The following is a 25283-nucleotide window of genomic DNA, read 5'->3' on the forward strand; positions in this document are numbered from 1 at the left end:
GAAACCCCACTCAGGTAATTACCCACTCCACCCAGGACCCCACTGGTGCCCCCTGGTTTTCCTGTCTTTCTGTTCCTGGAGTTTCTTGCCCTGTAGTTATGGTCTTCTGCTTTACTCGTTTTTTGGTTTTATTTGTTTGTTTGTTTTTCCTAGTGCTAGGCATTCAACACAGAGCCTTCATGCCCCCAACCTTTTTTTAAAATATATTTTATTTTGAGATAAGCTCTTGCTAAGTGACTAAATTGCCTGGGCTGGGCTCACATTTGGAATCCTCCAGCCTCCACCTTGCAGAGTGGTGGATTACAGGCATATGCCACGCCCTCTGGCTTTCTAGTTCACTTTTTCCTCACCTTTTGAGGTCTTTTCTACTCTTTTCTTTTTCTTCCTTACACCTCTGCTCTTTCTCCCTCCTGTTTTCTGATGCTGAGAACTCCTGATTGTGACTAAATAGAAGATGGTATCCAGCCTAATGGTATCCAGCCCTGCAGACGTGGCAAAACACAAAACAGACGTATACAAACCCACTGCACTCCCCGGCCCACCCTCAGGTGCCCATAGCTGTGCTCACAGGCTCCTGCTGCAGGGAAAGCCGTCTCGATCTGCGCTTCTCCCCTCTTCCCGCCAAATGACACCTTCCTGTGTCAGCGGCGCTCCAGGATGTCAAAGCAAGGCTTCATATTTTCTTTTCCTCTCTTTTTTTACAATAACAATTGCTCCTGAAAGCAGATGCAAACACAAACAAGCAGAATGGAGCAGGGCAGGTTGGGGAGCTGCCTCTTCCCAAAGTCACCCTTCCTACAGAGACAGGGACTGAAAGGGCCTCCACGACGTTAGAACAGCAACCGACAAGCACACCCTCCCAGTCAGGGAGCTTGCATCAAAGGAAAATAGCAAAAGGGATAAAAGAGTTTGATCTCCAGAGGAGAAAGACAGGAGGATGCGCGGTGCTTGAGACAAAGGGATGGCAGAGTCTGGGAATTAATTATTCCTTCTGTCCCCAAGCCACCTCTGCCACCCAGGATGATATGTCATGAGCACAGAACAAAGCAGCGAATTTCTAACAAAGACAATGAGGCGCAAGGGCAAGGGGACCCAGAGGACCTGGGGGGTTAAGTGGGGTGACCTTCCTATGCATTTATTAATGTCGTCCTTCCTTCCTTCCTTGACAAATAGCACTCACATGTGCTCTGCCCTGCTGAAACTATGCAGCACCATTAACAGCAAACTAAAGGCCTAGAATAGGAATAGAAGTTACTTGCGGGTTTTGAGTCTTGTCCTACACCATGGAACATTCCAGTTAAAAGATACCTGCCTTGGTTTCCCATGTGGGGCTCCTAAAACCAGACTCGAGGATTGTAATAAGTTCATGGCTGGGAAGCAGAGTGTACCTCTCGGAGAGCCCTTCATGAAGGTGATGGGATGGGGTGTGGAAATACCAGCCGGCTGGCAGCTTACTGAATCTGCCTGTCTGATCTGATTTTTAAATGCCATTTCAAAATTCTCTGGCTCATCACAGATTCTCTTTCTCACCTAGCTATGTTGAGACCCCTTCTGAATGTTTCTCTCCATTCTACGTCCATGTATTAAGTGGTCAGTGTAACCATGGCCCATAGTGATTTTTTGTGATGGAGGAACAAGAATCAGGTTCTGCTTGAGACAAAGAGAGCCTTCACTTGGCTCCTAGACCCACAGATTCCAGCGAGGGCAGGGACAGCATCATTACAGGTGACTTGTCCCAGTCTGTCCTGAGCCCCTGCAGGCACCAGGCTAGCCTCAACATTAGACTGACTCCAGGTGGGTGCTGGGGAACTTGGGGGTTCCCTGTTACCTCTGAAATGAGTCCTGTGGTTGCTGAGTCTGATTTCCAGAGCCTGCTGGGACGTTGTTTCACTTTGTAACTGGTACCTCTGTCAGAGGGAGAGCTATCTGACTTTCCAGCTCTGTTCTAAAACCTCAGCACTAACTGAGCAACTGATACTCCCTGCAATCTTTGTTTAATGTGACACATCCCTTTTTATTAGGCTGAGTCTGTATGATGATAGAGTTCCTACAGAATTTCTGGGGGCTAGTCACCAATTCCCACCCTGGGGTCTCCTGCCTGATAGATGAATGACTTTTCTTTTTTGAAATAGGATCTTGATGGGAGTTCAGGTGACCTTGAACTCAGAGTAATCTTCACGCCTCAACCTCCTGTGCTGGGTTCCATATGTAATAGTGTTAATCCTCAGTAATGGTACTATGATCTTATTGGAAATGGGGTTATTTCAGATGTAGATAAGTTAAGATGAGGTCATATTGGAGTAGGGAGGATGCTTAATCAAAACAAAACAAAATCAACTCCCCCCAAAACTGCAGTTCTTATAAAAGGCAGAAATTTGCACACGAAGACAGAGAACAAAAATAACAACATGTGAAGAAGAAGAAGTCATGGATTGGAGTTATCCACTGACAAGCAAAGCATTCCAAAAATTCCTAGTAAACCAGCTAGGGGAGAGATCCAGAGCATAGGCCTTCACAGCCCTCAGAAGCAGCCAATCCTACTAATACATTTATCTTTGACTTTCCAGCCTCCGAACCCCTGGGCCAATATATGTTTGTGCTTTAGCTCATCTTATTGGCTGTACTAGTGCTGAGGTTTTAGAACACAGCTGGAAAGTCAGATAGCTCTCCCTCTGACTCTAGAGGTACCAGTTACAAAGGAAGCTAGACAGAGTGGAAGGGAACGAAATCAGAGACAGCCAGGGCGAAGCAGACTCTCGGAGGAACAGGCCCTGCTGGCCAGTCTGCAGACCCTTCCACTCCAATAGTGTCCTGCAGTAGTTGTCAGTCATCACAAAGTGCCTCGGAAACCCCCTTTACCCTCCATTTTTAGACTCCATGAAAAGGGCTAGATTAGAGCAATTACCATAGATCCAACTAGTGCAGTAAATGATAGCGCTCTGTGGGGGTGACAGGACTCTGCTGAGACAGCGACTGGCCAGAACACAAGAGTGCTGTCTTATCAGGAGGTCCAACCTGAGCCCATTTTAATATCCTAAGGACTAAGCCAAGTGCTTACTTGAAAGCCCCTCTCCTCGTCATCATTAGTAAAATTCGGAGAGTTGTTACGTGGCTACTATATGAAAAGTTTCCAAGTTTCTAAACTGAAAAAGGAGATAAAGGGGAGAAAGTATATGGATTGTTTCTTTTTTAGGGACAAAACAGAGCTTGAAATGATGATTGAATCTCTCCAGCATCAAATGAAAACAAAAGAACAACCTGGGGACTCCTGGGGGAGACAGAGAGAGGGTGCTTTTGCCAATGGGCACATTCAAGGCTCGGCTACTTCCCCAGGGAGGATTTGCAGCAAAATCTTTCCAGAGACTTTCTGACGCTCCTAATGCTGCATGTTCCCTGTGGGCAAACCCTGCAGGCTTATAGGATTTACTGGTCTCTCGTGAGCAAACAGTTCTGCTCAGAATTCTGGTCCCCCTCGATGTGTTGCCTTTTCTGCTCTGTTCAGGTATAAGCAAGGGTTTGTAGTTAGAGATGGCTGCTCATGTGGAGACTGCAGATGAGTCAAGGCATCTCTCCTAAGGACTTTCTCACGAAGGCAGAGAGAGCAGGAATTCTGGCTACCCCTCAGATCAGCCTGGCTTTGTAGAATTGTGTGAGGAGCCCTGGGAGTGTCTAGTTCAGGACAGTGCTAAAAGGCAGGATTGATAGCATACTTCCCTAGGGCTTGGTTGCATAGGTGACTTATTACACTATGTTGGGGCAACAAGCAGCATCTTTAGAAGTCTAAATGGGGACTGAAAAGCACTTGGCCGTGCTACACCTCTGGCTTTCTCAGGGCCTGGCTCTACATTTGGTTTGGTGGTGCTTTCTCAGCAGCCCAAACAGTGTGGTAGTTTACGAACCAGGCATGTTACTGCAGCCTACCGAGCTCTGTGCCACAAGCATTGTGTTTGGGCAGGAGGTGGTGAGGAAACCAGTATGAGAAACTAAAAAGATGGTAAACCATTTTTTGTATTAGCAAAAGCTTGGTAAAACTGTTACTTGTGATAGCTTATGGGCAAATCACATACCTGTTGAGCTGAGTGCAAGTGTGTGTGTGGGTGGGTGAGAGACAGACTGTGAATAAAAAACAGTCCTTGGCAGTACTGGATCAGGTGTTTGACAAGAGAGAGAGAGAGAGAGAGAGAGAGAGAGAGAGAGAGAGAGAGAGCCAGAAAGAGTTGCCCTTTGCAAGCAGAGATGGGAAGGGAGGTGTGAGAGAATCCAGAAGTGCAGAGCAACAGGGCTGAAAGAGTCCATTGCTTTTATATTCCAAACTGGAAGAAAGAAGGTTGAAGAAAACTTTCAACCACAGAGACCCAGGAGAAGTCTTGCTTGGAGACTGATGCTGCAGCGTCTGCTGCCAGATCAGATTAAAGAAATGGCTTTTCCATCTACTGTTCCTGCAGGCCTGAGGGTGGCCCAAGTGGGGACAAGAGGATAAGGAAGTGAGATCATAAGCAATGTGGAAGCCACTTCTAGGGAAGGATTTGAATGTAGTCACTGGCACAGGGTCTGAGTGGAAAAAAAAGAGATCAGAAACCTAAACCTAGAGAAATTATGAAGTCAACCTTGCCCCTACCCCCATAATCCTTTCACTGTGGCAAACTTAAAACAGTCCTTAGGATCTCAGGAGCAGGAAAAATCTCTCTACACTGGACAGTGCCCAGGAAAGGGCTGAGGTCCCCAAGAACACTTCCAGTGTAGTCAGGGAATAAAATGAAAGGGCAAAGATAACAAAAGAGAAAAAAATCTCTGCAGGTGAAGCCTGGGCCATGGAACAAAATGGACAGGAAGTGGCATCTGGTGCAGAGTCACAGCCCGACCAGGGACCCGCCCTTAGCCAGGACAGGGGGCTCTTCCAGTGTCAGTCTCCCAGGAAGGAGCTGGACAGCGCCCTGTCAGTGAGAATTTTGTTGTTTCTGCTTTAGGCCAGTGTTTGGTATGAGGATGGGGGCAGTCCAGCTGTAGGCGGCACATTAGGATTGACACCTAATTCTGAGGCAGAAAACTGTGAGAAATAGAGATCCCGAATGCAATGACTGAGTGGGACCTGGGGTGTCTGCCTAGAGATGAGGATGAGTGTGCCCTGTGGGAAGAAGAATGACATGGCTTGGTGATCTTTGGGGTGTGTGGTAGCAGAGACGATGCCACTGGATTTCCTTTAGTACACAGGAAGAGGACGGTTCCTAGGCTCCTTTGTATTTGGGGAGGGTTTTCTTGCAGGTTTGGATTGATGTAACACAGGCAAAATTGGCCAATAAAAATTACCTTAGTGTAATCCTTCCTTCCCCTCCCAGGTGACACAGGAGGACACACACGGAGGATGTGGCAGTGTCACAGGATAGATGCAGCCAAGGCCTGCTGAGGTGAGAACCAGTCACAGGGAACGAGGGGTGAAACATCCTTAGAGTGCGGCTTCCTGAGGGTTAGTATTGGACTGGAAGCTTTTTTAAAAAATCAGATTTTATTGGTACATTTTAGGTGCACATAAGGATCACATTCATCACGGAGAATTTGTGCGTGTACATGATATAGCTTTCCCCCCATTCTCCTACCCTCCCTTCAACCCTTCCTCTTCTCACCATTTACAAAGCCTTGGTTTCAATTTTTCCCTTCCTTCCTTCCTTCCTTCCCTTCCTTCCTTCCCTTCACTTCTTTTTCCTCTTCCTCTCCTTTTTTTAACCTTTACTGTTTCCTTCTTTCCTATCCCTCTCCCCGCTCCTTTGTTCCCTATTTGATATTTCCTTCCTACTTCTCAATACCTATTACACATTTTGGTCCTTATTTATTTATACTTTTGGCTTCTCAAGCCAGAGAAACAATGCAATATTTACACATGTGGTCCAATTTATTTCACTAAACAGTATGGTCTCAAGTGCATCTATTACTTAGAAACGTCTGGAGTGTATCCTTCCTTATGGCAAAGTAGTACTCCGTTGTATAAAAACCACATCTTCATCCATTCACCAGTTGATGGGCATTTGGGCTGTTTCCAAGTTTCAGCTATTATAAACATGGGTGTGCATATATCGCTGTGATGTGACGATTTTAATTCTTCTGAGAAGATACCCAGAAAGGGAATAGCTGGGTGGAACGGGACCTCCAACCCTCGCTCTTTGAGGAATCCTCACACCGATTTCCACAGTGGTTCCACCAGTCTACGCTCCCACCAATGTGGAGAAGGTTCCTCCCCCCCAGCTCCGCCAGCATCTGCTATTGGTTGACTTCCTGATTGGCAGGTCTGTCTTGAACCTTTGCAAACAACCCCTGCCCACTGTCTTCCAGACCCAGCGGCCTTGAAGGTGAAGGTTGTGCCTGTCCTCAAAAAGCTTGCCTCTCCCGGTCCCACTCCAGGGGCGTTGGGCCAGGGTCTGGGGTCGCAGCGTCTCCCGGGGACGCCCACCCACGCGTGCTGAGGCAGCCGGCGACCCGCGCTCGGGGGTGGGGGTGGGGTAGGGGTGGGGGTGGCGGCCGGCTCTGTAGTGCGCGGTCTTGCGTCTCCAGCACCCCTAGAGGGCAGCGCGCCCCTGCGAGGAGGAGCCTCCGACCCCCGACCCTCGACCCCCGGGGCCCCGCGCTTCACACGGGCGTCGCGGTGGTGATCGCTGCAGCGCCCGGCGGCTGTCGGGAGGGCCCGGGGGAAGCGCCGGGCGAAGGGAGGGGAGGCGGGAGACGAGCTGGGGCGGGCCGGCCGGGGCGGCCGCGGAACCCGCGCCGCGGCCTAGCGATGGGCGGGGCGGGAGGCGGCCTTGGGGACCCCGCCAGGGTCGAGCCGGGGCGGCGGCGGGCGGGAGGCCCGCGGGGACCTTGCCCTGGCTCCACCTAGTGCCGGGCTCGCTTCCACGTTTTCCTCCTCTCAGTGTGGCGGGGTGCCCAGCTGGCTGAGGTTTGGGGTGACCGCCTCCCAGTTCAGCACTCAACACGAAAACACTTCTGTTGACTGGAGATAGAGATAGGAATACAGATACAGAGAGATAGATATGGGAGATATGTAATGGTCCAGAGTTTCCACTTTTAATTTCTGGTGATGTCTCAGTTCCTTCATTTAAAAAAAAAATGATTTATAGGGAAGTCAAACTCCTTGTTCTGGAATATTCTGGGATCTGTGGTGAGAACTGCCAGTTTATCAAGTACTATCTCAGTGTTCTGGGGACAACACTGTATTCTACAACTATTGGTTTTCTTTACAATTTTATGTCTGTGACTTGGTAAAATGAAACATGTTCTGAGAAAGAAGTCTGACTTCACCCAGCCATGAGAGAGTGAAGGGCACAAGTCACCCGAGTTCTCACAATGAACACTTAGAAGTGCACTAAAAATCAAAACACCCAAGTTAAGTCTGACTTTCATTTTCTTAAGAGTGTTTTTCAAAGAGTAAAGTATTAATTCTAATCAAGTCTGATGTATTACTTTGTTCTCTTATAGATTTTGTTTTCAGTGTAGCATCTAAGAAATCTTTGCCTAACTCAGGGTCACAAAGCTTTTCCTATGTTTCCACAGTGTATAGCATTTAGATCTATAAGTCATTCTGAGTTAATTTTTGCAAATTGTTCAAGGTATGAATGATGCTTGGTTTTCTCTACACCCCTGTGATTATACCCATTTTGCAGATGAGAGTGAAGGCATCTAAATATTTGCTCATAGGCAGCAGTGTGTACCTCTATGCCCAGGCTCTCAGGCTAGGCCCCTTGAAGTTTGTGCTTTTAATCTACTGATTTTAAAATGCATATATGTCCGAGTGGAGTGGGAGCTTGTGAAATGCACATTCGAGGTGGGCTCCTACTCACTGTGTTGTGTGGTGTGACATGGGCCCCCTGGACCTGGACGGTGCATTTCAGGCTCCTGCCCTCTACCACTGGTCCTTGGAAGGCTTAGGGAAAAGCCCCATGAAGCCACTATGCAGTAAATATTTAAAGGCGCTTTCTAAAAGTTTGCACTCAAGAGCTGCTGCCGTTGTTTGCCAGGGTAAGCACACCTTTATCTTCTGTTAGGTCGAAAATCTGATGTAAGAGTAAACTGCATTTCAGATCCAGAACTAACATGGTGCATGGTTTATTTGCACTGTAGTCAGAAACTGTCAGAGAAAGTCTAGAATAGTTCATGTCTTCCTTGCTGTGTTTCCCAGTGTAGCCAGAAATAGCTGTAGGTTAATGTTGAATGCAGGAGATACACAGCTGTTCTGAATCTCCAAACCATTGCATCAATTTGTCAGGAGGCAGATGGGGTGGGTGGAGCATCCTGGAGACCTGCAGGGGAAATCCCTTTGGGGGCTGGCTGGCCTTCCTTTTCACCACCGTGCAATGATTTTCCATCCTGTGGGACGCAGACGGGACTAACCAGCTGGGACTATTGTCTATTGTGTGGCAGGCCCTGCCAAGGTCTGTGCGCCTTCTAGAAAAGAGGTGCACCTGCATTGGAGGGGGAACAGGCAACACCTGCACCCTTGCCTGCCTTTGGGAACCTGGTAACTGTCCTTGTAACAAGCATGTCCCTATAAACACGTGGGAGAGGAGTTCAGCAATTTGTATCACAAATACGGTTGAAGGAAGTTATAAGGAAAAGTCCCCACAGGCCAGGGTTTCTGTTTCCTGGGATTGGCACTGGCTCAGCCCTTCTTCCCCGGTAGCACCCAGCTGTCCCTCCAGGGAGGAGCTGGGAAGTACCTGGGCTCCATGTCCTCTGCTAAGTGAACTGTGCCAACTCTGGGCTAAAGACTTGGCAACCATCAAGGAATGTCGCTTTTCATATGTTGCTGAATGCACAAGGAGGTATTACTGGGGGTTGTTGGCACTTTTTCTGATATGAATAAAAGGGTGATGTCAGCCAGGGTGATGTCCTCTGGCTGCTTTTTGTCCCTTGGTGTTCCTATGTTTCCTTTTCATTGCAATAACAAATGCAAACCATTATGAGAATAAAAAGACAGGCCCCAGGCTGGGAGAAAATAGTTGTGAAACGAATGTCTAATATAGGACCAGTATCTAAAACACACAGATTTCTTAAAACTCAATAAATAAATAACCCAAAATCAGTAAATTTAAAAAATCAATAAAGCCAGATGTGGTGGTACACACCTGTGGTCTCAGCAACCAGCAGGCTGAAGCAGAAAAATCACAGGTAGTTCAAGCATAGCGTGGGCTACACAGTGAGTTCCACGCCAGCCTGAATTACATAACAAGACCCAGCCTCGAATAAACCAATAAGTAAACAAACAAATAGCAAAAGGTATGATCATATGACCAAAGAAGATGGCAAACATATGAAAAAATGTGTATCATAGTCATCAGGGGACTGCAAATTAAGACAACAGTGAGCCCATTATACACCTATTAGAATGGTTAAAATCCAAACACTGACATCAAATGCTAGCAAGGATGTGGAGCAACAGGAATTGCTGTTGGGATTGCAGCCAGTTTTCAAGACAGTTTGATGGTTTCTTAAAAAGCTAACTCTGACCAAATGATCTAGCAGTTACACTGGTATTTACACAAAGTCAAAACTATACATCCACATTAAAACCTGAAAACTAGTTTATGGTAACATTTATTATGATTGTCAAAATTTGAGAACCAAGATGTCATTTAATAGGTGTATGGATAAAGAAACTGGTATATTCAGTCAAGGGCCTATTATTCAGAGAAAGAAAGGAAGGAAGGAGAAGAAAAGGAAGGAAAGGGAGGAAGGGAGAGAGGGAGACAGACAGACAATGAAGCTGTGAAAACACCTAGAGGCACCTTAAACGCATATTGCTCAGGAAAACGGGTCAACTTGAAAAGGCCATGTACATACGACTTCAACTATATAGGCAGTTCTTAACCTGTGAAGGTTAGACATGTAATTTTTCTTTAGGTTGATTCAAAAATGATATGAATAGAAATCAGAATTGAAAATTTTATCTTTCCAATTATATCAATACGATATATGGCACAATAACTCTTTCCTGCAAGATATGCAAGTTGAAGACCCTGGTCAGCTACTGATCCTGAGCGTGAACAGCTGATACTGGACAGTGTGCTGTGGGGCTAGTCTGTGATGTCTGGCGAGTTAGGTGTGTTACATTCATTTTCAACTTAAAGATATTTTCAATTGGCAATGGGTTTGTAAGTAAATAGGGGCGTATCTGTGTATGATATACTAGAAAAGACAAAACTGAAGATAATAAAGAAACCACTGATTTCCAAGGGTTAAGTAAGAGGGAGGGACAAGTGGAATACAGAGAACTTTTAGGACAGTGCAGATTATTCTGCATGGTTTCATAATTATGCACCTATTATTGAGCATTTGCCAGAATGTGTGGGGCTGTACAACAAAATGAACCCTAATGTAACTATGGACTTTAGTAATAAAGTACCATACTGTCTCATCTGTTATAAAACAGAAAGATAGAAAGTGCATGTATAGAATGATTATATAATTATGTAAAAATGCAGCTAACACAAGCAAAAGAACAAAGCACAGTGTAATGCAGAGAAGGGAAGCATTCCGATTTTGACAGGTCCTTAAGGACAGATTTTGAATAAGACACTTTTAAAGAAAATATAGCCTTATCTTAGTGCTCCCCTTGCGCTCTACTCCAGTTAAGTGCATTTACCTTATTGACCTTTATATACACCTGTGAGATGGACACTCTTTTGCATCTTTCTTAGCAGTTAAGGGGACGCAGGCTTTGTGGCCCAGGCTCAAAAGTATATGTTGATGTAGAGGCAAAGGAAACTTTCCTCTCCTGCTCTGGCAGTCAATGTTTATGTCTATGAAGTAGAATGACACTGAATAGATTTACAGGGAAAAGACACATTTATGACTTCCAGGTGCACAGGAGTTTGCAAAATTTGAGACTCAAAGAAGGGCAATGACTAAAGTTTTTACATCAGAAAGAAACAGGAGCTAGAGCTCCCTGGAAAAGGGTGGGCTACGGAAGGCGAGAGGGGCTCCTGCACATGCACGGAGGTCCTCACTGTGCAAAGTCTCTTGGGTAACAGCCCTCGAACATGTGACGAGACAGCTCGTGGCCTCTCCGGTGGGGTGGCCACACGTTGTTCCTTAGAGTCACTAAGACCGTTGAAGGGACCTCCTAGGAAGCTGTTTATGCCTGATTGCTTCACTAGCGTGGATCTGTTGGGAGCCGCGGCCGAGCCCGGTCGCCTTACTTGGCGGACGTGAGGCCTGTAGGAAAGAGCAAAGCCTGAGCTAGATTACCCCTCCCATCGAGTGTGCTAAGATGGCGCTTATCTCCTGCTTGGTAAACAACCCGCCCTGTAAGATCTCCTGCTTCCTGCTTGGTAAACAACCCGCCCTGTAAGATCTCCTGCTTCCTGCTTGGTAAACAACCCGCCCTGTAAGATCTCCTGCTTCACAACCCGCCCTGTAAGATAGTCTGCCTAGCAACAACTGATGTTAGCCAATCAGCCCGCATCGCGCGCTTTGAACTGATTGGCCACTGTAACCCTATAAAAGTGAGTGCCTCTCCCGCCACGAAAAAAGGAAGCAGAAGAAGCCCGGAAGGAGCCGCGGAGAGCGGACCGGTAGAGGCTTTGGAGCGAAGCACGCAAGGAGCCGCGGGGAGCGGACCAACAGAGGCTTCAGCTGGGAGCGATCCCAGGGCAGGCTGTACGGAGAAGGAAAATAAAAGAAAAGGTTGTCCACTGCCAGACTTTGTTGTGTGTCCTTCCTGCCGGCCGGGAGTGACACCGACATGGATCTGTGTAAGAGATGTGTATTTCTCTTATGAAAGGAGTTTCTCAGAACTGTTCCCATGTCTGCAGTGCCTCTAGCCATCTTGATTTATGCCAAAGAAGGGTATTTTGGGGTAGCACATTTTAGGCCCCACACCAGTAACCTCTATACTACATTGCTGCTCAAAAAATTTAGCAACCAGACAAGGGTTAGAACTAAAATCATTTGTTAGTAGAGCCTTGTGAAGTACTTGGAAGTCACTCATCTTCATGGTTCAAATATTCCCATAGGACTACAATTTATGCTCCTGTGACAAATTTTAGCTACTCACCTTTTCCTGTTTCTAAACCAGCTAGGTCCGGATGGAGTGTGTCGGGTTTAGCAAGCCACTTGGTACACATGTATCAGTGTTAAGGAATTCTGGAGGCCCCAAATTCTCTTATTTGTTGTATTAATGTGTAACCAAAGGCGTATTACTGACTTGTGGGGCAAGGTGTGGCTGTCTGTGGGCAAGTCTGTCCCCACATGACACAGGGAAAAGTGCCCTGGAAGCTGGGACAGGAACCAGAGCTTGCAAGAGTAAAGGCTGGAGAGGAGAGAGGCTGCAGCGGGCACAGAGTGACTGCAGGAGGTGTGGGGCTGACTTCTGACAGGGAGCCGGGCAGGGTGGGCTGCTTTGGCAGGGCATTTGCAAATACTCCCCACTTTCTCATCTCCCTGGAGCCAGGACATTCCAAATGAGTTGTTTCTGAATTACAGCTTTGATTATGCTGTGACCTTTGCCAACTTCCCGCTTCTCAGGAAAATCTGCCTTCCCAGCCCAACTAAAATGCGTCCTTTCAAAATTCCCCATTTCTCTGCAGCACTGGCCTCACCAGCTCCACCAGCTCCGCTGATCCTAGCCTGTGCACTATGTTGGGGCTGGTTGTGTCCTACCCTACTTGGAGCTCCCAGCCAATGTTTGCATCAAAGTATGCAGGAATCACTGACTTAAGCACAAAAAATGTTTTATTGTGTTAAAACACAGCACCAAAATGGGTGTGCAAATTCCTAGTGGGGATGCATATTTTTACTTAACGAAGGTTGCAACGTACAGTATATGTCAGGTTTATGAGCTTTTTCTGTAAAAGGATAGCAAAATTTTAGGTTATATTAGGGACAGTATCACAACTGTTCAACTTTGCTATTGAGGGCTGAAAGCAGTCATAACAGGTAAATGAAAGCAGCTGTGTTCCAAAAAACTTTATTTGTAGACACTGTAACTTACATTTCTTTCATGCGTCCTTATTTTCTTTTTCAGTTAAAGATGTAGACTCTTAGCTTGCAGGGCCATTACTTTGCGGACCTTGGTATTTGTTGCCAACTCTAGAGCTATGGGTAACTCCAGGTCCTGCAGCACAAGACTCCTATGAACGTATTTTTTATGAAAAGAGCCCTGCCCCAAATGAAAGCTTACTCAAGGAAGTGGAGAACTGCCTGCAATGTATGGGTGACAGAACTCAGGGTTGGCACACCTAGTGCTATGCTTGTGCTGCCACCTAGTGACAAGCCAGCTTAATTTCATTCTTTCCTCCGCTCTTCGTTCCCTCAAACCATGGAAAGTTGGTTTGTACTCTAGACTACATCAGAGGACTTCAAATCCATTAAACTAGCCGAAGGACAAAGATTATGAATTATAATCCTTGACAAATCATATAAAGTGAAACAAAATTAAGCCTCAGGATGTTGAGATTAAAAGAAACTTCTGAGATCATGAAGTTCAACTTCTACTATCCATTACTGACCATCTGTATAGCCTTTTGGAGAGAAAAACAGGGCCGTATGTTCAAGATGGTAGCATTAAAGGATGAGCCTGTCTGGACATCATGCCTGCCCGACTTCAGGGCAGGGATGCCAGTCCCTCAGTGACAGGCCTGTGACAGTCAGAGGTGTGGACCACAAGAATCCTGAAGCCACACTGCCGTGCTGTCATTTAATTTCTCTATGACCGTGGACACTTAGCCTTTGTGCCTGATATCCCTGAACTGTGCAGCGGGGTATAGCGCCTGTCTCACAGGGAGGGATACAGCTAAACGAGCTAAGTGCCTGGCTTACAGTCGGCATTCAGTTGTTCCCTACCATGACAGACTTACCGAGAGCCTACTTATGCATCACATGTGGGATGCTTTATGTATATTACTAGACTTATCCTTGCAACTACTCTACCAAGGGAGTGTTATTACCATTCTGCGTGTCCAGCCCCAGAAAGGTTACATGCAGTGAGGGAGGTGCTCAGAGCAAAATGATGACTGGCGCTACCTCTTGCACAAGCTAGTTTATGGTAAACGTACAAGTAACTCCTTGCTTAACACAAGACCTAACCTGTTAGCGAGAGCCATCTGGTGGCATTCTTAGCATTTTGCATGACTTTTGAGGGTATAGCTGAGTATTAGTTTTTGGCATGAAAGTTACTTTTTACCATCATTCTTTGCCTTTGTAGTGTTTGAGGGGCTGATAGCAGAAAGGAATGTGCTTGAGACAACCTACATGAATGTTGAGTAGTTATTGTCTTCTCTGCTTGTGCCACTACTTCATCTCTATTTCTAGTCTTTAATGGAATTTTTACTTCATGTTTAAAACACACAGGGATAACAAAAACCTCTGTAGGGCCAAAGAGGGTATTCGTGCATATTTAAAACCTTTGACACAGGCAAACATTCATGCTCCTTAAATGTAGCTTCAAGTTTAGTTCTAGGAATCCTAAGGTTTCCTAGTTCTGGAAACTTCCCCTACCATGTCTTTTCATCCTTTAATATTGACTGAAAATGGGCATCCCACTTGACCAGCATATGGTGTATGTGCCAGGTATGCCCGTAGCCAAACCCTCTTTTAGAAATGTAGGCCATGTGGTTATGTTCATGGGCTCCAGTTTAAAGGCACTGTAAGTTGGGTCAGTATGGAAGCATCAGGAAGTGGGACAGGAAGTGGCAGAGAAGCGAGCATTCATCTCAGTTAAGGCCAGCCGTCATCACTGCTATATAATTTCCCTGAGCCCCAAATTTCTAATCATAAAACAAGCAGTAAGATCTCAAGCCCTTCAGTTATGACTAACTGAACGCAGAGGAAAAGTGTGAAGGAAACTAAAAAGTGCCATCAGTGCCTTTAAAGATGTTTGTACACAAACTTGGATCTCAGTTCTGAAAGAGGAGACTGCTCAAAGTGCTTTTAAGGTTCTGGGCACAGGCCATCAGCCTCAAATGTTTTCTCTTTTATATAGAACTTTCTTTAAATTAGGTCAGCAGGAATTAATATCTGCTTGCTTGCACTGTCTTTGTCTCTCACTGGGTGACATTGCTTTCCAATGAGCAATTTCTTCTGGTGAGAGGCTGGCTGATACCTCCTTTTAGACCAAATGGGAGCTGCAAGATGGAAAAAGAAAATCAATGAAGAAACACCCAACCCATCTCACCCCACCTCGTACTCCCCAGTTTCAAACAGTAAATAGGATTTTGGGATTACGAGCTTTCGGTGACCAACGCCTGCAGTCTCAATACATGGGAGGAATGACTGCAGAAGGGAAGGCTCTTTGGTCTTCGTATGGGATGTGCTGCACTTTACAGAACACGGAAGCCTACCACTGCACTTTGCAAGTTGATAATGCTTGCATACACACAAAAAGCTCAGGCAATGTATATCTATGGTCTAACAGGGAGGGCTTATGCTTTTCAAAAGAGGACAGCATTTAGGAATTAAATGGCAAAGAAGAGTTAATTTTGGGTGTGTGATCACAAGAGCTGCTAACATGAAATACTGACATTAGACTGACCTCAGCAATTCAAACCATACACGCCGGTGTTAATGGGGGTTGCCCAGCATGATCTGCCCACTCTCCACTCAGGGTTGTGTTGAAGGATCTGGAGCCCTAGAGCTGAAACGCACCCTCCACATCCAGGTCCCAACTGCTGTTCAGTTCTGCGACCTCAAAGCCCTTCTTCTCATCACAACTGCACTTACCCTTATGAACAGAGGGAAGATAGAGGGACACAGTGACCACATTTCAAGTCAGAGCATCCATTTCCTCACTTCATGCCCCACACCTCAAAACTCATTTTATTTTTTAAAGTAAATGAGTCTTTTTGGAGGTGAAGAGTTGGCATTTGCTTTATTCCTTCAGGATGAAATTACAGGAAGGGCCATAGGGTTGAATTACTGTCACAGCTTGCCTCTGAGGTTCTCCTGCCTCAACCTTACCATGCTGTGGGCCATCAATGTGTACAATGGAGAAAAGGTGGCTCAATGGAAGTACTAGATACTTCCTGTTAAAAAATTTGATAGGGATTGCTTGTCATGGGATTATTTTACCTTGGCATGAAGTAATCAGATGGCATGACTTTGGTAAGCTTTCTGAATAGACAGACTCTTGGAGGGCAAGTGTTTTATCAGTGAATGGAACTGAACTAACCAACGCTAACACAATGAATTGTTTGCTAAGTTTCTTACCACCTAAAGTACCATCACTTTTACTCCTGGGTTAGCACATTCTCTTAAAACAGAATCACAATTTGAGTGTCCTCAGTGCTATTCATTGAGCCTGTCATCTATTATTTAATCTTGATAGCTATGATTTAAAATCATCACCTCATTCCACCTCCAGGGAACACGAAGCTCAGAGTTCCTTCTCCCTCTCACCCCATTCTGAACTGGTTTAAGACCATTCTCACTCTTATTACTAGCACCGTGGTGTATGTCCTCACTGCCTGACCCTGAAATCAGTCTTTGGACCATCTTCACTTTCTTCCCTCAATCAGAGATGTCCTTGAAATCAGGGTCCGTATGGTTTTTTTCTAAAACTCGACAACTTATTTTGCATTTAATCAACTCCAAGTTCCCCATTCTGACCCTTTTTAAAAATCTACCGCACCTATGAATCTTATAAACTTGTTAAATGTTCTGTACTATTAATGTTGTCTATTTCCCCCACTTTCCAACTATGTACCATCACCATTTCTGTCCTTGTTACATTCATTTTTTTGTCTATTATACATCCCCTTCCCCTTCCATCAACCCTGCCCACACTGTCTCCTGCCCTCCAAGATTCACCCCGCCACGGGGCCTCCACATCTCCACGCTGTGTATTTCTTGGCCTCAACTTCTGGACAGCTCTACGACATCATCTTGGGAGAGTGTTAGGAGATACAGATTCAAGAATCTCTAGTACACTGCTGGTGTGAGTATAAATCACTTGGAAAACATGGCAAATACTGTAAACTCACTATCTGCCTGTCTCACAGTCCAGTGATTACACTCCTACTAGCTGTATTCCCTAGTGAACTTTAACACACATGAATCAGGAAACCTGTACAAAAATGTTCCGAGCAGCCCTGCTCATATAAGTAAAAAACAGTAACTGTCCAAATATAAGTTAACTGAATGGAAAGTTACCTGTATCCTTCCCACAATGTGAGAATATTTTCAGTAAAAAAGAATAACCTGAGCACACAACATCAGATGAGCACAAAATCAGATGAACAGAGCCAGTCCTAGAACACCAGCTTCAGAAGAATATCCTTTTTACAATGCTCAACAAAAGCAAAAAAATATGCTGTGTATTTGGGGTGGTGGTGAAGATGTGAGAAAACACAAAAGGAGTGTGATATAGAATAATTACTTTGGTGTAGTGAGAGGGAAAGAGATGCAACAGGCAAGGACACTGGACACATTTCAGTTCCTGTGATTTGAAAAGTGGGTTGAAGACACATGTTACATACAGGTGCATATTTATTGGGAAAAAGCATCTATAATCTCTTCAAGAGGGATTTGGTGAGAACATCTGTCAGACGGCTCTACACAATGATTCAGAGCCCTTAGACCTGGCCTCTTGGAACATCCATCACTGTGCCAAACACGTCAAGGGCACTACCATAGGGTTCAGGCAGAGCAAAAGCAGGTGACTGCCCACCAGTGTCTTGGAAATACTGACGGTTCAAAAGACTTCTAACTTGACCCTGGAGTAGAAGAGACAGCCAATGACATAAAAGATTCTCAGTACTGAACCAAGATAGTTGCCCAGCTTAAAAAAAACTGACAAAATAAATTAGATCCTTAACACTTTTGACAAGGGAAAGCTTAAACCAGAAACCTAAGCTCCAAGTTGACCGGGACTTTGTCCTGTTTACCACCATAGTCTTGGCACACTGTATACTCAACAGACAGAAAGCAAGCCTCTCTTTTTAGTGGTCATGAATTACCTATACAATAAGGCAAACTTAGGGGAAAAATTGATGACTTCCCAGATGGTGACTGTCTTTGGGATTTACTCCTCACATTACAAGGAAATGAGTTGATATTAAAAAAAAAAAGTGTATCTTAGCTCCTATTTTTACAAAGTTTGCAATAAGGCACAATTCTTAAGCTCTTTTTTCATTTTTTTTATTGCTGTTAATTCAGGAAAAAAGGTTGCATAAAATCCAATCTGTTCTAGAAATATAAGTGGCCTTTCCAGTACATAACATTTCAAATATCAAAGTATATGGTAAACATACAAATAAGGAGAAGGTAACATACCTCCTATGTACAGTACAGTATTTTAAATCATAAAATAAGCTCCATAAAGTACAACTGGCAAGTGATTCACAATGCGCTCATACGTGGCTTATCAACATTCTCACCTGAACAACTCAACTGCAGCTTAACAATTGATTTAATGTGGTCCAAAAATACCAATCAAATAAAATATATTTAATCAAAATAATTTCCTTTACTCAAACCTCTTTCTCTCTAAATTAAAGCTTTTATCTACCCCTTTAAAACTTCCTCTTCCCGTTCCCCATTAACTCCCACCCTGAAAGTTTTAAAATGTACATTGGTGCTATAAATATAAATGCTACTTATGAAGCATTAAATTAAGCTTCTTTTTTTCTTCAAGTTTTTTCTTTTCTCTTGTAATCTGTTTGGCTTCTCAACCAAGACCAAATATTTAAGTTTCTCTGCTGCTCACCAACATTATTTCACACAACAAAAACCTATTATTTCTGCTCTGTCCTGAGGAGTGGGAAACAGCCTCCAGAGCCCCTTAAACCTATGACTATACAGTGGTAGCTGTTCACTGCTGTTCAATGCAGCAATCACCAAAAAATACACCCAATCTTCCAGATAACCTCAGTGCACTTTAGGAAATCAAAAATTACCTGGAAGCAATTTAGTACATAGATTGGCTTTTAAAAAAACTTTTTTTTTTTAAAAACAGCAGCATTAAACTTAGTGACATGACACTGACATGATTAATACCATCTTAACACACTCAGAATTCATTCTTTCACATTATAATCAAGCATAGTGGTAAACGGTTATAAAAGTGACTTTGCTACGAATGACAGGTTAGGAAACAAATACCTGACTTTGTAGAAACCCACAGCTTCTGCTTAGATTGCAATAACCACACACATTTTAAACACAACGTAACACTGTAACAGTTGGTATAGCAAAAGAAATCTTTACTCAAGTAGTGTCTTTTGAGCAGGACATGGTGGTAGACGACGAATAGAACTGGCTGCTGACTCTCATCACAAACACAAGCACACAGAGAATGACATTCACACCAGTGTGTTCACTTTGTGTCTCTCTGAAGCAACAGGCTAGAAAAGTATGATTCAAGGAAAAAAATCGTGGTTTTCTTCCCCCAAGAAAAGGCTTTTAGTCCATTTTGTACATTACTTTTTCAGCTTCATATGGGTTGAACTCTTCCTCTCTCCCCACTTATTTTCATGTTGATTTGGACAGTGAGCACTGCATATATGTATTTACGTGATGCTGTTTATTACATATATACATACTATCTTGGGGATTTGATCTATCCCATAAGATTAAGATGAAATATTCTGCCCTTGGCTTATGTGCAGAGCAGGTTACAGAAGTGCAGACAATTAACACTGCTGGGTACTCTCACAGCAGGCCACAAAAAGGGGAGAGTGGCTGGAGAGCAAAGTGTATTATAGGGTGAAAGTGAAAGGCGGGGAAGAAGCAAAGTTTCTCTTTTTCAAAACCATATGACTGTCACCAGTGTTAAAAAAAGGTCAAATACACAGTTTTAAAGATTCAGTAAACATTGCACACAGCAAGTATTCAGTGTTTAAAAAAAAGCACGCATCAACATTTTCCTTTTGATAAGTTTGTCTGGAAATTTAAGTTACATATATCATACATATAAGCCTGTTGTTGAACCAGGAGACCAGAGGCTCAAGAAGCATCGCATTCTTTCTTACTTTGGACATTGGTACAAGAGAAATAAAAACTCCCAACTGCATAGAAATCTAGGAAATGTATAGACAAAGAAACAAACAAAATACCTTTCCTTTCCTCCCCTCCACACCCCAAGACTCCCCACACTTGAGTGTATTAAGTAGGCAAGCTTTACTCGTTTCAGTCTGCAGAATCCAACGTATCATTAGAAGGGGGGAGGGGAGGTGCGTATCTCAGTCTGTAAGTGCCTAAAACGGGAAAGACAGAACTGCTAAGTCACCGCTGACAACGACACGCGTCACAAACCACTACAAGATTATCAAATGGGCATGCTCTTCAGGAGGCACCTTCCTCAGCATTAACACCATTCTAAAATGGCAAATAAATTACTTTAAAAAACAAGTAATGTGAAGTCTCTGTTTTAGTGTAACCTAAAGCTATCAAACTTGACTGTCCTTTAAAATGTCAAGTCAGTATACTTCCAATTTAATACTTTTTTCTGGGTAAGAGTTGGCAAAAATGACAAAGGCTAACTACAAGTTAAAAAGAACAGTTTCAGGTTCATACTGAATTTGGCATCTTACTTGTATTTGTGTAAGCGTATTTTCTTCTTTCTTGGTGTTAGTAATACTGAACTTGGTTCAAATTCTTTTACTCTAACCTGCTGTTTAACTATTTTGTTCTTGTAAAATGCAACAGAATCTTGGAATTTTTTCCTTATGTATTTTTTGGGAAAGAAAAGGGTAACATGGGCATACGTGTGAGGTCAGCTGGTTATACACAGACACTAAACAGTTACTAAAAACCATTCGTGTCAGATGATTAGCATACTTCCTAGCTTTTCAATATTTAAAAATTTCTTACTCTATAAAACTTAATTGTAGCTTTAAAAAAAGTGCTGTAAGCAAGAAAGTTCAATATTATATAATTCAAATTCCCACTGTATTCTTTGAAAAATGTCATTAGAGTTTATTTCTTAATTGGAAACCAAATTCCTCTGATCTTCCTTGTGCTCTGCATGATCTGGGTTTTTACTAGGTTTTTCTGTTTGCATTTAATGATTTTAACTGAAAACGTAACATCTGTAAATGAACGCACAAACATTTTTCTGCTACAACAGAATCACATGATTAAGAAAGAAAGAAAGAATAAACAGGTGAACTCAAAAACAAGTCCTCTGGGAGCTATTGTGATTACCTTGTTGATTGGCCTCCATGGATGACTGCTTACAGTCCTGTGCATAGTGTCCGCTTACACCACAATTGTAACACGAGACATTCCCATTCTTCTTGGGCCCAGAACCACTGGTGTTGGCAACTACATTAGGTGCTGGATATACAGGATAGAATCTCCCAAATCCTGCCATCTGTTGCATGCCATAGTTGGCTTGGCTCCCCATGACTGGATCATGCACCAGTCCATTTGCATATGGAGTCTGAGGCAGAAAAAAAGGAAGTTGGTTTCCATTGCTCTGATGTGCTTGGTTGAGGTAGCTGCCATTGCAAATGGATGGCAGAGTGAAGAACGATGGGACTCGGTACATTGGTCCAGGCATTGGACTGGGATAATAGTAACTATTTAGCTGAAGGTTTCCATTGGTCCCACAGCTGCACCTTCGCCCGCAAGAACCACAAGGACCTGAGCCCATCTGCTGTGGTGGCACTATTGTCCCATTAGCGTTCGTATTCCCCACAGCACTGATATAAGATGTGCTGTCACTCTGCGCAGTACTGTGTGTCAAAGCAGGGCTTGCGCTTGGGGCAGGACCTGGGGTATGGGTAGGAACTGCAGGAGGAACAGTAGACTGGGCCTGACTAATGCCTGCACTTGCTGGCTGGGCAGAAGTGGCTGCTGTGTTGAGCACATTGGAATTCTGGGTGGGTAACACACTGGCAGCAAGGGGAGAGCCTGGTAAGGTGTAGGAAGCTGGTGGCTGTGCAGCTGAGAGGCCAGCTGCTGGAAGAACAACCTTCACATTGGTAGGCTGAGGGACTGTCCCTGTGTTTCCCTCAATTTGAGGCACCATTTGATTTAGTCCTACCACTTGGGATGCAGATTTTGTGATGGGTTCCGTGGTAGCCACAGGAGATCCTGGAAAACTACCTGGGTTATGGACAGGAATAAAGGCAGTGTTTGGTGATCCGATGTTCAGACTTCCGGCTGGTTGTTGTGGGATATTAACTGTGCAACTCTCAGAAGATCCCTGTGGTGGTGGCAATTTTAATCTCTGAAATGTTAGGTGCAGGGCAGGAGTACTACTGTGCGGAAGGAAGGTTGATGGAATAGGTAAAGGGGAAGCCAGTAATTCAAGGTGTTTTTCTGATTCTCCATTTGAAGCTGTTGGCCCTAGGATTCCAACAGGGGCTGAATTTGTGGACTCCCTTAGTGCAGAAATAGCAACAGGACTAGGAACAAGCATCCCTATTGTTTTGCCATCTGCAGATTTGGGTGGTGGAACAACTATTTCAGACTTCTGGGCACCATTGTGCATGACACAGTGTAAAGTTGGCATAAAAGGAATATGTGGATACTTGGGTGAGTTCAAGGTATCTTCTAAAAGGTTTCCGTTCTCATTTCCTAGTGAAGCAATTGGAACAGGTGGCTTGACAGTTTGGTTGACAGGACCGTAACCTGTAAATCTGGTACTTGATGGATTCCCAGAATCCTCAGAATTACTGTCTGTGTCTAAGAGGGGGGGAAAAAAAGACAGGTATTAATCCCACTATACCTCCATCTTTCCTGCTACAAATAAAATCTAAGAGTATCTAAAATTACTTCAGAAGTTTGGAACATGTCCCTCTATCATATTTCTTAATTGTCTAAGGTGTCTTTTAAAAAAATTAGCTGTTCTATGGATCACTCCCTGTATGAATGCTTTATCTTAAAAATACAGGAATATTAAGCAAAATAATAAAAGATTATTTGGAGACTGGTGAGGCAGAGTATAAAATGCAGACATTTATTTAACACCATCACCTTATTGCTAAAAAAGCATGAAATACTTAAAATCTTAACTCTAGGTAACCCACTTGATTCATATTTTGTACCTTAAAACCTTTCCATTTGTCTCAGATAAATAATATTTTTAAAAAGTGCTCAATCAAGACAATATTTCATGCAAATATCTAAAGGTTGGGAGTGAAAGGAAGTATTTTTAAAAATGGAACAAACTTGTTACAAATTTCAATGGGAATAGATAATTTTAAAACTATTACTAGTCATAAGATAAATATTCTAGAACACAGAAAGCAGGACAAATATGAAAGCATTGCCATTTCTCCAAAATCAAAGCAGCAAAATGGCAGGTTAACACTGCAGTTACTTTTACTACTGTATCACTCTTATGCTTACATGTGGACATAACTTGAATCTGGACTTCTGGTTTCTGAATTTTTTTGTGTAAAGGGACAAAAGAGGAACTCAAAATTTAAGCATCCCAGATGATGGACGGATAACGTTAAAACCAGATAATGCATTGATGTGTACACAGACCATTTAATTAAATGTAATGCCTATTTAAAAATTACTGAAGCAATATTAAAAACAAATTAAGACTGATCTTCCTAAAGTAAAGTTAAATGGAATGTACTTAGGGATTCAAAATGTTAACACTCTTCTTAACTGAACTATCTTAATTTATATTAGAAGAGATTCAATTAATGAACGAATGGTCCCAGCATAAACTTTCTCTTAACAGATTAATGATTGGAACATTCTTACTAAACTTCATAAAACAAAGAGTATCCCCAAATCACTAACCTATTTATGGCCTCTCTACCACCCCACCAATGCAGAGTTGAAGGACAAAAATAAAAGTCTAAAAAGAGCTGGAACATTTTTTGGTCACCTAAATTCTCTAAGTTTAACTAAGTTAAACTAAGGTTTAAATCTTAAGTTATACTAAATAGCTTTACGATTTTAAATGGTCCCAATATTTTTATAAGCACTAGAGATTCACTTAGGCATTTAATGAGGGTTATCTTTTTTTGTTTTTAACTGACTTTGGAAAGTCTCCAACAAAACACTTAACAAAGCAACATACTTTCAAAGCAACCTTGTATGCCCTCGAAATTCTAAAAATGACCAAATCACAATATATATTTTTCCTAGACTGAGAGAGTCCTAAGTGACTCTTTCATTAAAGAAATGTTCATTTTTATTTGTCAATAACTAAGCTGCATCAGTGAAGGTAAACCTTTTAGAGCTTTCAATGATACTAACAGCCCCTGTGCCACATGTGCTACAGGTTCACCCCCATACAAAAAAGATCTTCCATAGAGACCCACCAATTTATACTGTTGGATGCCAGCAGAACAATGCCTAGTACCTGAAAAATCAGGTTACATTTGAAGGGTGAGCTAGAGTCATGGGATTATTTGTACATCCTGTAGGATCAAACATAAATGTGCCATAAAACCTAGTGAAACGTCTATTCTGGAGAAAGCATAAAAACATTCTCTTATTTAACATGAAACAACAAGTTATTTTCATCTTTGTCTTTTGTAAAAAGTCTGCACAGCAGAAATGCAGTGTGGCTTCAGGTGGGTAGACCTGGTGACAGAATTACTACAGACTAGATTGATGTGACTATAAACAACAACAAAGCAAAGAGCAACTTGCAACTGTTTGCAAAGCAGTAACACTGTTGCACACACTGCTACTCAGGTCTCTAAGATGCAGCTTGAAGGGAACACAAAAGTTGAGGTCCCAGAGAACTGCAAGCTGCCCAATAAGAAATGGTGTGCTCTAAGAATTGGCATAGAGGGCCTGGCCAAGGAACTTTGCAGATTCTTGCTGCACTGGACCAGTTCAGCGGGTCCTGAGCCCACCTGCAACAACTGCGCAGCTCCCTGCCGTGCTTGGCGGACTCTGGGGTCCCTACCCTGCTGGCACCCTCAGTTCTGTAGGCTGAGCAGCCTGCGGTGAGTGTCCCTGCACCATCCCCCGAACCACAAAGTTTGGGATCATTGCTTCCACCAGCCAAGGAACTTCACAGCTTCCTGCCACACTCAACATGCACCATAGGGCTTGGACCTGCCTGCCCCACCCCCAGTGATCCTCTCTCAATCCAGGGAACTGGGTGGCCAGAGTCCCAGGAGCTGAGGGCATAGAAGAGGATTTCCAACAGGCCCTGGGGAAGCCTTGGAATAAAACTTGAAACACAGAAACATAGGAAAATGACAAAACGAAATACCAAAATACAACCTCAAACCTCCAGCCCATCCCAAGAAACCCTAGAAGCTATGTACACAAAAGAAAATATATGCCATACACCTGAAATACCTGACATAATAGCAACTGAAATAAAGAAGCAACTCCGGAAAGCTTTAAAGGAATTCAAACTAGAAATAATCTCC

General features: G+C 43.6%; 1 protein-coding gene across 3 annotated transcripts in view; it reads right to left on the minus strand.

The window, feature by feature from the left end:
- Positions 1–18101: 18101 nt before the first annotated feature.
- Zcchc2 (zinc finger CCHC-type containing 2) overlaps positions 18102–25283 on the minus strand; it is a 68991-nt gene continuing 61809 nt past the window's right edge. For all 3 annotated transcript variants that reach the window (XM_063231507.1, XM_063231506.1, XM_063231505.1), the window contains 2 exons: positions 21124–22611; positions 18102–20174 (listed from right to left, as the gene is read on the minus strand). In XM_063231507.1, coding sequence (XP_063087577.1) covers positions 20107–20174; positions 21124–22611 — 1556 coding nt within the window. In that variant the 3' untranslated portion in view covers positions 18102–20106. The remainder of the gene's footprint in view (positions 20175–21123; positions 22612–25283) is intronic.

Source organism: Cavia porcellus, unplaced genomic scaffold (assembly GCF_034190915.1).
Source record: "Cavia porcellus strain 051 isolate PalLab524CR breed Dunkin Hartley unplaced genomic scaffold, mCavPor4.1 scaffold_20, whole genome shotgun sequence".
Classification (NCBI taxonomy): domain Eukaryota; kingdom Metazoa; phylum Chordata; class Mammalia; order Rodentia; family Caviidae; genus Cavia; species Cavia porcellus.